Source organism: Geotrypetes seraphini, chromosome 16, assembly GCF_902459505.1.
Source record: "Geotrypetes seraphini chromosome 16, aGeoSer1.1, whole genome shotgun sequence".
NCBI lineage: Eukaryota > Metazoa > Chordata > Amphibia > Gymnophiona > Dermophiidae > Geotrypetes > Geotrypetes seraphini.
Window position 1 is genome coordinate 31,514,076 of NC_047099.1, and position 15,024 is coordinate 31,529,099.

Below are 15,024 nucleotides of genomic sequence, written 5' to 3' on the forward strand. Positions count from 1 at the left end.
CAGCTACCCGCTAAGCACTAACCCATCAATATTCAGCAGGAAAACTTCAACTGAATATTGCTGGTTAGCCAGTTAAGTGCCACTTAACCAGCCAGGAGCCATTCCTGGCCAGTTATTTGGTTTTAAAGACTGGGCGGATTGTGATTACAGGTTGGGATGAGACATTCCTAAACCAGATACTGCGAAAAAAGTACAAAAAGCTTCAATGAATGGGGACTTATCTTTATTGGCCCAACACGAGCTGTGTTTCGGCATACAATGCCTGCATCAGGAGTCTACACTATATATATATATATATATATATATATATATATATATATATATACACATACATACACACACATAAATCACATATAAACCGAGGTAACCTTCCCCCTCAAAGGAAAATAGGTTGACTCGAATATAAACCGGGGGGGGGGGAAGGGGGGTTAATATTCAAGTGCAGTGCCTTGCCTTGCCAGGCTCTGCACCCTGTTCCCCCTCCCTCACTGCTCTGCATCCAGCCCCCTCATTCCCTCCCTCCCCTGCTGGGCCTGCCGTGAGACCTGGTGATCCAGTGGTGGCTTTGCACCCTTTTCCCCCTCCCTCACTGCTCTGCATCCAGCCCCCTCACTCCCTCCCTCCCCTGCTGGGCCTGCTGTGAGACCTGGTGATCCAGTGATGGTCGGTACAGGAAGGGTCGCTCCCGCCTCCTGTCCCAGCCAATTCTAATTATTATCTCCCTCCCACCTCCCCTGCGTACCTATAGTTTCCCTGGTGGTCCAGCAGTGAATCGTGGAAGAAACGACCTTCCTTCGCTTCTGCCGGTGCAGAACCGCTAGCTAATTGGCTTACTGGAGTTCTCGCGGTCCCGCTCTGCCACCTTTCTGTCTCCTGTCCTCCCACCCACCCCTCCCTCTTCCTATCCCTAAAATGCTTTCATGTTTTCCTCATATACGATATTTGTCTATGTTTGCTTTTTTTCTGGTCTGAAGGTTTACCTTCAAAAGCTCATCATAAAATGCATTGAGTTAGTCCAATAAAAAAGATATCACCTTATTTCCTTTGTATTTTGTTATATTTCTTTATGTTACAGTGTACACAAAACTCACTCATTTTTCTGAGAAAAACTGAATGGGATAAGAATACAGAGCCTGTCATCTCTAGGAACAAATAGCTCAGAGGTTGGGCACAGTGTTTCAATGCTGTCAGCCCTAAGACTGGACGGTTAGAAATTGGGCACAGGGACAGAGAGCTTGTTCCTTACATGTTACCAGTTCCTGCTGCACCCTGCCATTCTCTGGACTCTAGCTGTGAGATAATTACCCACTTGGGATGCAGGATAAGCTCTAGGAGCTGTGATAAGTATGGGTGTGTCTGCAAAAGTGTAAAGGCCAGCTTGTTATCTGCTCCTGACGGTTGCGTGCTGATCCCACCCTTCTTTGCCTCCTCACACGCGGCATTCGCCGTCTCACGGCCTCAGCCTGTGCCATCTAATGCCCGTCCCAGGGATTAGCAACAGTCTCTCTGGTTTCCCCAGATTTTGAAACAGATGACAATTCTCAAATCTCCCCCCCCCCTCACAAGTCAGACCATGAATACTCAGGAGATATACTGACATACAGTAGATCTGATTAATCTGCATGTTACAGATGCCCTCGAGAGCCTGAGTTGAGTTCAGTTCTTCTGTTAATTGGCCACCATGAGAACGGCTACTGGGCTTGATGGACCATTGGTCTGAACCAGTAAGGCTATTCTTATGTTCTTATTACTGTTGCTTTATTGTAATTTATATTGAATTACTGCTGGTGAATGACTAGATTTATGTTTTATAAATCCACATTGCACCAATTTATTGGAAAGTAGCAAACTATAAGGGGATAATTCTATATATATATATTGCCTAAAATTAAGCATTGGAATGATGCGCACTGTGCGTGAATTCTGTAACGGCAGTTAAACGTGCAACCGCCATTATAGTGTAACTGAGAAGGCTTGGGGGAAATCCACTGCTTATTTCTAGGATAAGCGGCATAAAATCTGTTTTACTACTTGGGATCTTGCTAAGCACAGTCAAACCTTGGTTTGCGAGCATAATTCGTTCCAGAAGCATGCTTGTAATCCAAAGCACTCGTATATCAAAGCAAATTTCCCCCATAGGAAATAATGGAAACTCAGACGATTCGTTCCATAATCCAATACTGTATACTGTTATGCGTGCTTGTGTCGCGCTTATATTGTTCTCAGTTGCAATGCATGTGCAGCATTCAGCTCGGCAATGCGCTTAGTGATGCGACATCTGTATGTTGTGCGTATTTGTACATTGCGCGCGGTCGACATGCTCATATTGCAAGATAACGCTCGTTGATCAAGTTAAAATTTTATAAAACGTTTTGCTCGTCTTGCAAAACATTCGCACACCAAAGTACTCGCAATCCAAGGTTTTACTGTACTTGGGACCTGGGTCGGCCACTGTTGGAAACAGGATACTGGGCTTGATGGATCTTCGGTCTGTCCCAGTATTGGCAGTTCTTATGTGAGCCAAGTCTAGGACAATCAAGCCATTGTGACATCACTGATGAGGTTGGCTCTTAGGCATTGGTGGAATGAGGCATTATGACATCACAATCTCAGCTCTGGAATGTTGCTACTCTTTGGGGTTCTGCCTGGTACTTGGGACCTGGGTTGGCCATTGTTGGCTTGATGGCTCTTCATTCTGTCACTAGTATTCTATAACCCAATCACCTAATTGACTGACACACCTCTTGAAGTTACATGCTCTGGAATGCGCATTCACAACTTATAAAATACTAAGCGTAGTTATGTGCGAAACTGCTAACTGTTGGCAAGTAAAGCCTGCTATTGCTTGGTAATACCAATTAGTAGCTCATTATTGAATTGACCTAATCACACAAGTGACCTTATTCCATAAGTTGTGAGTGCAAATTTGCATGCTAGTCAGAAATTTGGCTTTCTAGAATTAGGAGATACATGTTGTACTATATTGTGTTGCATCCTGCAGTCCTCCTTGCCTCCTCACCTGCGACGGCTGTTGGCACTGCCCGCCTCCAAGACTGAGAGTCCCTTTTCATTCACACGCCAGCTGTTCCCAAAGGCATTGAGACTGTTGACAACAGTGCCATCTGGCTTTTCGTAATCATTCCTCCTGCTGCCATCGTAATTACCACACAGACCTCGGACATGGGCCTGGTATGTGCTGGGCAAGACAATTTCTGAGGGAAAGAAACAGGGGGGGGGGGTGGAAAAAAAAAAAATCAAAGAGTGAAGAACTCTTGTCCTGAGGTGCAGTCTCCTGGCAGAAGGATTGGATTGTGTTTATTTATTATTTGCCTTATACAAAGCAAAGTACAAATTAACAAACATAATAAATATCATTATAGACACGAAACCATACACGAGCTATGGATGTACAAAAATACAATCTAAAGGAACACCTAAAAACATAAAATAATTAACAGCGATCATCATGGGTGAAGGTTCCATTCCTGAAGCACCCTGAATTCCTCCACACACGCAACATTATTTTCTCTGTCGCAGCCCCCTCCCTATGGAATGCTCTACCATCAGATATCAGATCTGAAGAATCCCTGGACAAATTCAGATGCAAATTAAAGACCTTCCTATTCGGGGATGCCTACCAGCCATGAAAAAAAATAAAGAGACGTCTCAACAACCTTTCAGGCCTGAGTAATAATCTCGAACCAATTTTAAGAAGCGCTTTCCCCTTCCTACTGTTCCCCCCATTCCTTTTTTACCTCTATTTTATTTTATCTCGATGTATTTTACCTATCCTTCCCCAGGGGCCTCTTGTTACCATTTGTCTTTGTCTGTGTCATCATTGATGTTTGAATGCCCCCCTTCTCTTTGATTTTTAAAAATGTAGTATTGTAAACAGTCTAGGTAACCTTTGATAGACGGTATATCAATCAAAAATGTAATAAACCTGGAAGCTTGGAAAGTTAGCTGCTAGGAAATGAAAGCCTGAGCTTCAGCTTCCTTTGTGCAAGATCCTGCTAGCCAAATGCCTTGTCAAGTTAGCTAACAATGGTGCGCTGTGCGGGGGGAGGGGGGTGAACGCAATTCAATTATTCTGCTCTTTAAGGAATCACAGTGAGGTCTCTCGTTCAAGGCCTACCTGAATGCTCTTTGCCGTCAAAGCTCACAGACAGGCCAAAGTCAGTTTCTAAATAAATGGTCTTGGCCTTCTGGGACAGCTTTAGCCCCTCGTGGGGCTGGAAGGGCGGTGTGACCTTCTGGCCGTTCACCTAGAGACAACGATGAAGGAGAGGGTTACTATGGATGTAACGACACATAGGAAGCAGACATGACATAACATAGCAGAACTGATATTCAAACACACTTAACTAGAGTAGTGCCGATGACTAGGGCCATCCATTGATTTTTCAGTAGCATTATCTAAATAGGGTTGTTGTCAGGGTAGGCAATTCCGGTCCTCGAGAGCCGGAGCCAGGTCAGGTTGTCAGGATATCCACAAGGAGGCAGTGCATGCAAATCCATCTCCTACCTATTCATTGTGGAGATCCTGAAAATCTGACCTGGCTCCGGCTCTCGAGGACCAGAATGGCCTACTCCTGACCTAGGTAATATGGAAGCGAAACAAAGTTGAAGCTGGAAGCTATCCACTAAGTGGTGGCATTTACAGAAAGGGCTCCTTTTCAGCGTGGGTCAGCAAGGGAAATGCTCTGATGCTCATAGAGCCAAGCTTATCAGTGATGTCACAATGGCTTCATTATCTTATACTTGGCTCACATAAGAATCAGACTATGAATGGGCACAACCACCGACTCTCAAGCCTTGCATTGAAGAATGCTGATGTAGAAGGACTGAGGTTGAGATAGATACGGGACGGTTTCTCGTGGTTATCCATGGGGACAGGGACAAATTCTGTCCTTGTGTCATTCTCTACGCTCCTGAAGCATTTGGCTGAATGCATCATGAATTACATCATTTCCATGTCCACACCCACTGATATTCTCCTCTTCCCCCTCTGATATTCAGCAGTACTTAGCCAACTGAGAAAAGGTCCTAGCCAGCTAAGTACCACTTAGCTGATTGTTGCAGTTGTCCAGGTTGCACCGCATCTAGGTAGGTAGAACCAACATTTCAGCCATCATGCTGTGGCTTTCTTCAGGGTGTTCCTAAGAGAAGAAATACCACCTAGCTGGCTATCTGCAGATATTCAATGGGAGATAACCAACCATCTCCTGCTGAATATCCAGTTTGTCAGACTGGCTGGTGACTGGCTTTGTCTAGCTTTTGCCGTTTCACCTTAGCCAGTCAGCCGGTGAATATCAGCTTGGTCAGCTGAGTCTGAGAAAGTGAACTTTAACCTGGATATTCAATGCTAGGGGCTGAATATGGCTCTGGTACTGAATATCCAGGATTGCTGTGGACAGCAGAAGGTAGCCAGGCTGCCTCCCGCAGCCTCAGTATCGGGTCCATTGTGTTGGCCAGCATGATATAAGCTGTTATCACCAATAACACCTCCACCAGAGGTCCAGCAGTGGAAATTGCGATCGATTAGGGCATATTTTGATCCTTCCTCATTCAGACTACTGGTACAATCATTGATTTTGAGTTCCCTGGATTATTGTAACATCATTTATCTAGCCTCCAGTAAAAAAAGGTTGCAGATCATTCAGAACCTCCACAGACTCCAACGGATTCAGAATGCCGCAGCCAAGCTCATCTTCGCTAAAAGTAAATTTGGGTATCATCAAAAAGGGTATCACGACCAGGACGAAGGAAGTCATTTTGCCGCTATATCGGGTGATGGTGCGCCCACATCTGGAGTACTGTGTCCAGTACTGGTCGCCGTACCTCAAAAAGGACATGGCGGTACTTGAGGGAGTCCAGAGAAGAGCGACAAAGCTGATAAAAGGTATGGAAAATTTTTCATACGCTGACAGATTGGAAATGCTGGGGCTATTCTCCCTGGAAAAGCGGAGACTTAGAGGAGACATGATAGAAACCTTCAAAATCATGAAGGGCATAGAGAAGGTAGACAGGGACAAATTATTCAGGCTGTGGGGAGCCACAAGTACAAGGGGGCACTCGGAGAAATTGAAAAAGAACAGGTTTAGAACAAATGCTAGGAAGTTCTTTTTCACTCAGATGGTGGTGGACACATGGAACGCGCTCCCGGAGGCTGTGATAGGCCAGAGCACGCTACAGGGGTTCAAGGAGGGTCTAGATAGGTTCCTAAAAGAAAAGGGGATTGAGGGTTACAGATAGAAGCAGAGGTAGGTTATAGGATTAGTCAGAAACCACTTCACAGGTCATGGACCTGATGGGCTGCCGCAGGAGCGGACCGCTGGGCGCGATGGACCTCTGGTCTGACCCAGTGGAGGCAACTTCTTATGTTCTTATGACCATGTCTCCCCGCTCCTGGCCAAGCTCCACTGGCTTCCGATAATCGCCATGGTCCACTATAAATGCGCCTGTTTAACTTTCAAAATCCTATATGGTATCCTCCCTCCCTTTATCCCTCTTTCTTGGAATTCCTCAAACCCTAATACCACCAGATCCTCCCACCAATTAAAACTATCCTTCCCCTCGCTAAAAGGAAAGCTAGGGACCTCCCTCCACTTCAAAATCACTGAGCTCTGGAACAACCTTACCTCCCCTCTTCGGAACTTGAGCTCTCTCCAAGTTTTCCGCAAACATCTGAAAACCTAGCTTTTCTCAAAAAATGTAAGCCTCCCTCCAACTTAGGAATCAAGGAAACTCTTATATCTTGGCATCCCAAGTCCTCTAAATTTTCTTTACACTTCTACCTCTAACCCTATGTTGTAGTTCCTTTCTATTTCTCCTACTGTAAACCGCGTCGAGCTCTATGAACGTTGAGATGATGCGGTATACAAACCTAAGGATTAGATTAGATTAGAACACAGCTGTTTGGTTGATTTTCAACTTGAAACAATTTGATCATGTAACTAAATTTTATTGGAAGCTACATTGGCTCCAGTTGAGCCAAGAATATTATTCAAGTTAGGTTATACCTGTTGCAAGACATTGTTTGGCCTTATACCCTATTGATCACTTTAAATTTACTGACAGAAAACGCTTTTCTCGGCATTTTAGATTATTTACATTTCCTACTGGAAAAAGTTCCATATACAAAAGATCATGGGATAAACCCTTTTCTATCCCGATAACAAACTCTACCTCTTATCTTTCCTTTAGAAAAATGCTAAATACCTACTTATTAGACAAATTCTTCTGAATGTGATTATAATACACTTGGCTTGTACAGTCTCTTGATTGTTGTTAACCGCGTTGAACGGAGAGATTACTGCGGCATATAAGTGAATTTGTTATGTTATGACAGAATTGAAAAGCCGAGTAGGTCACTTACCACCAATATGCGGTTGGGCAGCAGCTGGACTGAGTGACCATAAACATCCACATAGACCTCCTTCAGGAGGGAGACTCTGCTGAAGAAGAAACGCTGCTTGTTCTTGCCAATGACAGTCAGCGGTGGCAGGGACTCTGGCAGGCCATGGGTGGTGACCAGGGTGTAGGTATGCTTGCCCTGATAGTGGTGGACGAAGCCGTCAAACGTTCGGTAATGTGGATCGCCAGATACTGTGCACTTGTCAAACTCTGAAAACCACAGAAAGGGAGCAAAAGGACAAGATGGTGACGAGAGCTGTAGGACTGTCCCTCCCACTGCAGGTGAAGTGTGCTAGTTTCTCAGCGGGCAGGTGAAAATCATCGGACCAGTTATGACCTCGTCTCATTCAGTCTATCCTGGACTTTCCGTTTCCAGCCAGGGTTCAAATCCTGCTTCTGTCACTAACACTCTTTTTTTTTCTTCAAATATCTTTATTGGAGTTTTTTGGGATAAGAAAAATTCACAATAATCATAATACTCAGTCTAATACAAAATGTTGACTTAAACAATCATACACGATATAGCATTCATAAATTATTGTTATTAATCCATCATGAGAGGAGTGGTTTTCTATTGTTAGCACAGAGAGTGTCTAAAGGTTCCCAAGTTTTGCAAAAGTGTGAGTAGGAATTGTTTTTGATAGTTAAATGCCTTCATATTTTCTATTTGAGCATAGTTGGTTCCACCATTCTGAGAAATTAAGTTGAGAATTGTCTTTCCACTGAGTAACAATCATATGGGTGGCCAGAGCATTAAACAGCTTAGCACAGGGATCTCAAAGTCCCTCCTTAAGGGCCACAATCCAGTCAGGTTTTCAGGATTTCCCCAATGAATATGAATTGAAAGCAGTGCATACAAATAGATCTCATGCATATTCATTGGGGAAATCCTGAAAACCTGACTGGATTGCGGCCCTCATGGAGGGACTTTGAGATCCCTGCTCTAAATGTAGGCCAGCATTTTGCAGGAGACACAGAGTAGGGTTACCAGATTTTACGTATGTAAAATCCAGGCCTGCCCAGTTCCACTCATCCCATCCCCACCCCGTTAAGCCCATGCCCCAGCCTCGCCCCTAGAACCGCCCCCTCAGCCTGCTCGTCTCGGTTGGAGGATGCCCTACCCAACGTAGTTTGTTTTTCAAAACCTGAACAAAGTGCCGGGTTTTGAAAAGCCGTCTGAACGCCCGGACATGCCCTCTAAAAAGAAGACATATCCGGGTAAATCCAGACGTCTGGTAACCCTAACGCAGAGGGATGCTTAAGTATGCCCAAGACCACTTCCAGGTGAAGCCATGATGATGCCCCGCCTTGGGCATGGTTAAGCGTCCCTCCCAAAATGTACTTCCGGCTGTGCTCCTGCCTTTGATGCGCATAGCTGGCACCAAAGGTGGCAAATAATAGAACCGCTCCCTTTATAATAATAGAACCGCTCCCTTTGCTGCTAAATTGGTCAGTAGTCTTATTCAAAAAGCCTATAGAGACATATTCGTAGCTCTAAATATATATACTTTGGAAGAAAGAGAGAGAGGAGATATGATTAAGACATTTAAATATCTCCAAGGCATAAATGCACAGGAGGCAGGCCTCTTTCAACTGAAAGGAAGCTCTGGAAAAAGAGGGCATACGATGAAGTTGAAGGGGGATAGACTCAAGTAATCATAGAAAGAGTTGTGGATACATGGAACGACCTCCTGGAGGAGGTAGTTGAGACAAGGACTGTAGCTGAATCCAAGAAAGCACGGGACAGGCTTGCGGGATCTCTTAGACCAGTGTTTCTTGACTCGGTTCTGGCGTACCGCCGTGCCCGTCAGGTTTTCAGGAGATCCACAATGAATTTGCATAAACTTGATTTGCATACCCTGCCTCCATTCTACGCAAATTTCTTTCATGCATATTCATTGTGGATATCTTGAAAACCTGACTGGCAAGGGGGGACGCCAGGACCGAGTTGAGAAACTCTGTCCTAGAGTTAGGAAAAGATAACAGATGTGTTTTCCTTTCCCTCCTTTTCTAGCTCCACCTTCTAGTTCTTTCTTTGACCTTAATCTCATGTATTTTTAAGTTTGTTTTATAATTATTATGAAATGTTTATGGATTATAAACCACCCTGAACGTATCCCTTAGATGCAGGGAAGCAAAATTTTAACAAACTTGGAAACTTAGATGATGTGGACGGGCCGAATGGATGTGCCATGTGGGCTTAATCTGCCAACAATTTCTATCTTTCTGTGTTTTCAAGTTTCAAGTTTATTGGCTTTTAATATACCGACCATCAGCAAGTATCTGGCCGGTTTACAATAAAAAATTTGAAGGAAAAATAAATAGATAGTTTAGAAATAATCGAGGTGTACACTGAGGACATTAACTAGACAAACTTGAAGGTGAGGGAAAATGGGAAGGATGGGGGGAAAGTTACATGTTAAAAGAAGAAAGGAGAAAGAGGGAAGAGGATAAAACAACTGTTTATCTTCCACTGCTCACAATCTATGGTGGGGGGGGGAATCTATGGGGGGGGGGGTTACTGCCGCTGGGTCTTAGCAAGCTCCAATCCCATTTCAACTAATCTCCCCTCCCCAGGCCCAGATCCATCTCGGTTACGTCTTTAATGGTCACATCAAGCTGTATCTTCTGAGAGGTGTTGAGGAACTCCCATTCCATCAAGCTTCCCTCCTTTTCTCTCCCTCCCCCCCCCCATGCACACACATTGCAAAGTGCAGAGACTGACACTTCATGGCCTGAACTCACTCTGAGGTTTACAGTAATTGGTTCCGTCCTTCATGGCACAGATGGATCCTTTGCTGCACTGAAATGGCTGGCAGAGAGCTTTGCCACCCACCACACAAGTGCACTGAGTTTTACAGTTCTTTGTTAGCCAAGTATCCCCCACCTGAAGGATAAAGAGAAAACATACAGTATCTTATCTTATTCATACAGTATCTTATCTTATTCAGATGCAGTAGGTGCAGCGTATCCATCTGTAAGCGCTCAGTTTTTCCTGTATTACATTACATTACATTAGGGATTTCTATTCTGCAGTTTACCTTGCAGTTCAAGGCGGATTACAAAAGAATTATCAAGGAAGTATTACAAAAAGATCTTACCAAAAAGAGATTTGGTCATTTTTAAAGAGAGTAAGAAATGAGTATGGTTATTTGTTTAGGGTAGTTGGCTTTGGTGAGAGGCGGTGTTTGATACTTGCGGTGTTATTTCTTTTCCAGAGACTTCTTGAAGAGTATGGTCTTTATTTCATTTCTAAAAGTTTTGTAGTCTAGGGATGCTGTGAGTAGACTGGCAATTTGGTTATCTAGTTTGGCTGCTTGAGTGGCTAGTAGGCCTTCAGATAGTTTTTTCTCCGTTTGATCTCTTTAATTGGGGGTTTTGAGAATGGGGTGTGAGTTTTCCTATGTCTGGTTGAGGTGTTGTGGATGAGGCGGTTGTTCAGGTAGTTTGGACTGTCTCCATATAAAGTCTTAAATAGTAGACAGTAGAATTTAAATTGTATTCTTGCTGAGATTGGAAGCCAGTGCGATTTGAGATATGCTTCTGTAATGTGGTCATGTTTCTTCAATGAGTAGATGAGTCTTAGTGCTGTGTTTTGGACTGTTTGTAGTTGTTTTGTTATTGCTGCAGGGGAGATAGTAGGCCTAGTAGGCCTAGTATTAGGGACTGTACTATGAGCTGGAATTATGATTTTTTTGAAGAATTTCCGAACTTGTCTTAAGTTTCTCATGATTGAGAATGATTTTTGTATTGTTTTATTGATTTCCGGTTGCATGGTGCAGCATCTGTTGATTGTTATTCCTAGTAATTTTAGAGTGGGTTGTATTGGGTAGTTGATTGCGTTGATTTCAATGTTGGTTATGGTTGGTATTTTGTTGTTTTCGAGGAGGATGAATTTAGTTTTGTCTGGGTTCAATTTCAGTTTGTGATCTTTCATCCAGGTCGCTACTGATTTTAGTGTTTGGTGTATTGTTTCTGTCATGGAGGGTTTTGGTTGATCGAAGGGTATGAGAATGGTGATGTCATCTGCATATCTGTATGAGGTTATGCCTTGTTTGTCCAGGTGGGAGCTGAGGGAGGCAGTATAAAGGTTGAAGAGTGTAGGAGATAGAGAGAAGGTCACCAAACCACCTATTGATTATTACAAACCACCAATTGATTATTACAAGTTGAACTGGTGAAAAAAACACAGTATAAAGGTTGAAGAGTGTAGGAGATAGAGAGGAGGTCACCAAACCACCTAGCGTTCAGCTGATACTGAAATCCTTCTTTAAATTAAGACTACTGTACTTTGAAGTCTGAAGTCTGATGTACACTGAAGCGACTTCAGAATCATATTGCATCAATTAATATTAACCCCAATTGATTATTACAAGTTGAACTGGTGAAAAAAACACAGCAAATTTACAACCAAGCTGCAGAATTTATTGCCAGAGGATGCGATCAAAATATTTAGCACAACTGTGTTTAAAAGGGGTTTGGTCAAATTCCTGGAGGAAAAGTCCATAAATAATATTAGCCAAGCAGAAATGGAAAAGCCATGGATCTCCTCTTTGGGTTCTGCTGAATATTTCCTATTGATATGGTTTTTGTCATTGTTGGAGATAGGCTGCTGGGCTCGAGGTTCCTTTGGTCTGACTCAGCATGGAATATCTTAAATTCTTAAGGTGTACAAATGACGGTTCACTACGGTGGAGGTAGTAGACATTAAGCTATAATTACTATGGGATTGATATTCAAGGGGACTTCGCCAGGAAGGAAAGGATCCTACCCAGAGAAGTCTCGCTCACTAGATTCATACCCAAATTTTCAACAGCATTATCCAGACAAAGCCTCCGAAAATCCAGAGATACTGCCTCGGCATTATCTGGGTAGTACTGAGCAGTGGTGCAGTAAGGAAAGTTTGCACCTGACATTGCGGTACCATGCACCACCCCCAAATGCATCCTTCCCTGCACCCCCCTCCCCCAAGCACTCTTCTCCACTGCTCCTCCCCATACCTCTTCAAATCTTCACCAGCTATGAGCGGCATCTCTTACCCACTGCTCGTACCAGCTTCATCCTTCCCTTTGATGTCACTTCCTAGTCCCTGAAAACAGGAAGTGATGTCAGAGGGATGGATGAGGACAGTATGAACAATGGAAAAGAGATTCTGCTCACAGCTAGCGAAGATTTGAAGAGGTACCTGTGGGAAGTGGGAAGGTGCCGGCACCACTCCCTTTTCTACACCAGTAGTGCTGGGGGGGGGGGGGGTCCAAAGGCGGAGCTAGCAGTTACATGGTTAGCAGAGATATTTGGTCAATTGACCAAGTATCTAGATAATGTTAAAGCAGCAAAAGAGTTGTCCTAACTTTATCTGAGTACCAAGTTAAATATTACTGGTACCCAAATAAGAACCAGCAACCACTTTATATCTGGATAGTCAGCTCTAGTCCTGGGTATGTCTCAGAGCTGACTATTCAGGTATGAAAAAACTCCACAATGGCTGGTGTTTAAAAGGACACTGATTGCCATAGGCGGAACGTTATCGCTTATGTCAGGGGTGTCAAAGTCAGTCCTCGAGGGCCACAATCCAGTCAGGTTTTCAGGATTTCCCCAATGAATTTGCGTGAGATCTATTTGCATGCACTGCTTTCATTGTATGCTAATAGATCTCATGCATATTCATTGGGGAAATTTCAAAAGCCCGACTGGATTGCGGCCCTCGAGGACCAACTTTGACACCTGTGCCTTTTGTGTTTTTGGAGACACTCCCCCTCCCCCTCATACCCCTCTTACATTGTGGTACTCATTTTTGTTCACCAGGCAACCGCAGAGGCTCATGGGCACACACTGGTCATCACTAAGCACAAAACCACGGTTGCACGGGCAGCCCTCCACGCACGCCGTGCGGCTCTCGCAGCTGGCTGCGGCATAGATATTCGTGCAGGTAGCTGGGCAGGGAGAGGCACACTCAGAGTAATGGCTGTTTGGAGGGCAAGGAAGAGCTGGGGAAGAAAACACATGAACCGAATCAAAATGCATATTAACCTTTTAAAGAGCATGCTGAGTTGTATCGGACAGAACCCCTCAGATTCTACCTAGGCCGTCTCAATTTAGGCACGCACAAATTAATGAGTTAGTGGAATGTCGACAGTCAATGGCTGGAGTTAATTGACATCAGTTTGGGTTTGTGCATGCATCTGCCTTAGTCACTGTTCTATAAATCCACACCTAAATTTCATAGCACACGGCTCAAAAGGGGGTGTGGTCATGAAAGGAGCATGAGCGGGTCAGAAGTGTTCCTAGATATTAGACACAATAGAGCATAAGATTATGTTCAGAGGGTAAGCTGCCAATCTCCCATATTAAGATTGGCACGGCCATGTTGTTGGTAGCGGGGGTAAAGCTTTGGAATGCACTGCCAGGAATCTTGCGTTTCCGTACTGCTAGGATGAATTTTAAGAAAAAAGCCCCCAATTGTTTGTTAATGCTTTCTTGTGCTGAGATTATATTTTTAGAATGATCTGAAAATGGCTTTTGTGCCTGCTGACTGCTTTTTAAACTATGGTGATTTGTAATAGTTGAAATATGTATGTTTTGTTTAACATTTTATGCCTGTTATTATGTAAACCGTAAAGGTAATATAAGGTATATAAACTTTTAAATAAATAAATAAACAATGTTATAGAATATTCGGATTTGCACACCCAAATGCGTGCAAATTTACAAGAGGTTTCAGCAGGCGTATTGTTCTCTCGCTCAAAGTTGGGCACGGTAATCTGCTCCAAGGCCCTGATTCTATTCTAGATAGGTGAGCCTAACTTTAATATCATAATTGGCTTAATCAGCGCCGATAATTGAAATCACCATTTGTATGGTACAATCCCAGAGAATTTTAAGAGTAAGATGATTACTTCTGAGCCTAACAGATCGCTGAGTTCTGAAAATTCTGCTTTGTTAAACGGCCAGTGATAATCCGAAATATGTCGAAACTTCTGCAATGACCTTCTGTTGTACGGGGGGCTGACATTATGGAATTCGTTGGTAGGGCGGTTGAGAAAATACGCTGATAGAGGAACTTTTAGGAAACTCCTGAAAACGCAATTGTTTGTCAATTCTTTTTTTATAGGGTCTGATTTGTCCTGTTCAAGGAATTACTGTGTATTTAAATTTGAGATATTTTGTTCCTTTTTGTGCTGTTTTAGCTATTATGTATGTGCATATTTTGTACACCGCCTAGGAATTAGACAGTATAGAAACTTTTAAAATAAATACAGTACTCCCCCGAAACTCGCAGAGGTTCCGTTCCAGGAACACCCGCAAATTTTGAAAAACTGCAAATACGGTGTTTCACCTGTCAAAAGGCAGGAGAGGGCAGCTGTGTCAGTGGATCTGGGCTAGGGTTAACATACGGCTCCAGAAAAAGGAAGTATGGAGGACAGATTGAGACATTTGGGTTTTACTTCCACTGCTTTTGATGAAGTAAAACCTGGATGCCCCAATCTGTCCTCCTTTTTCTGGAGCCGTATGGTAACCCTAATCTGAGCGCAAGATAACAAGAGGACACTAGTACAGCATATAGTGGAAGCTAGAAATGCTCTCGGAGATTACAAGCTATCCAGTTCC

The 15,024-nt window shown here is 43.6% G+C and overlaps 1 protein-coding gene across 1 annotated transcript in view; it reads right to left on the reverse strand.

Annotated features, from left to right (window-relative positions):
* The window catches only part of LOC117349796 (zonadhesin-like), a 149,003-nt gene that overhangs the window by 12,228 nt on the left and 121,751 nt on the right, over positions 1 to 15,024 (reverse strand). Inside the window, exons 52-56 of the mRNA XM_033923391.1 lie at positions 13,195 to 13,403; positions 10,162 to 10,303; positions 7,379 to 7,626; positions 4,136 to 4,265; positions 3,020 to 3,212 (exon numbers count right to left, since the gene is read on the reverse strand). Of these exons, the coding sequence (XP_033779282.1) occupies positions 3,020 to 3,212; positions 4,136 to 4,265; positions 7,379 to 7,626; positions 10,162 to 10,303; positions 13,195 to 13,403 (922 nt within the window). The remainder of the gene's footprint in view (positions 1 to 3,019; positions 3,213 to 4,135; positions 4,266 to 7,378; positions 7,627 to 10,161; positions 10,304 to 13,194; positions 13,404 to 15,024) is intronic.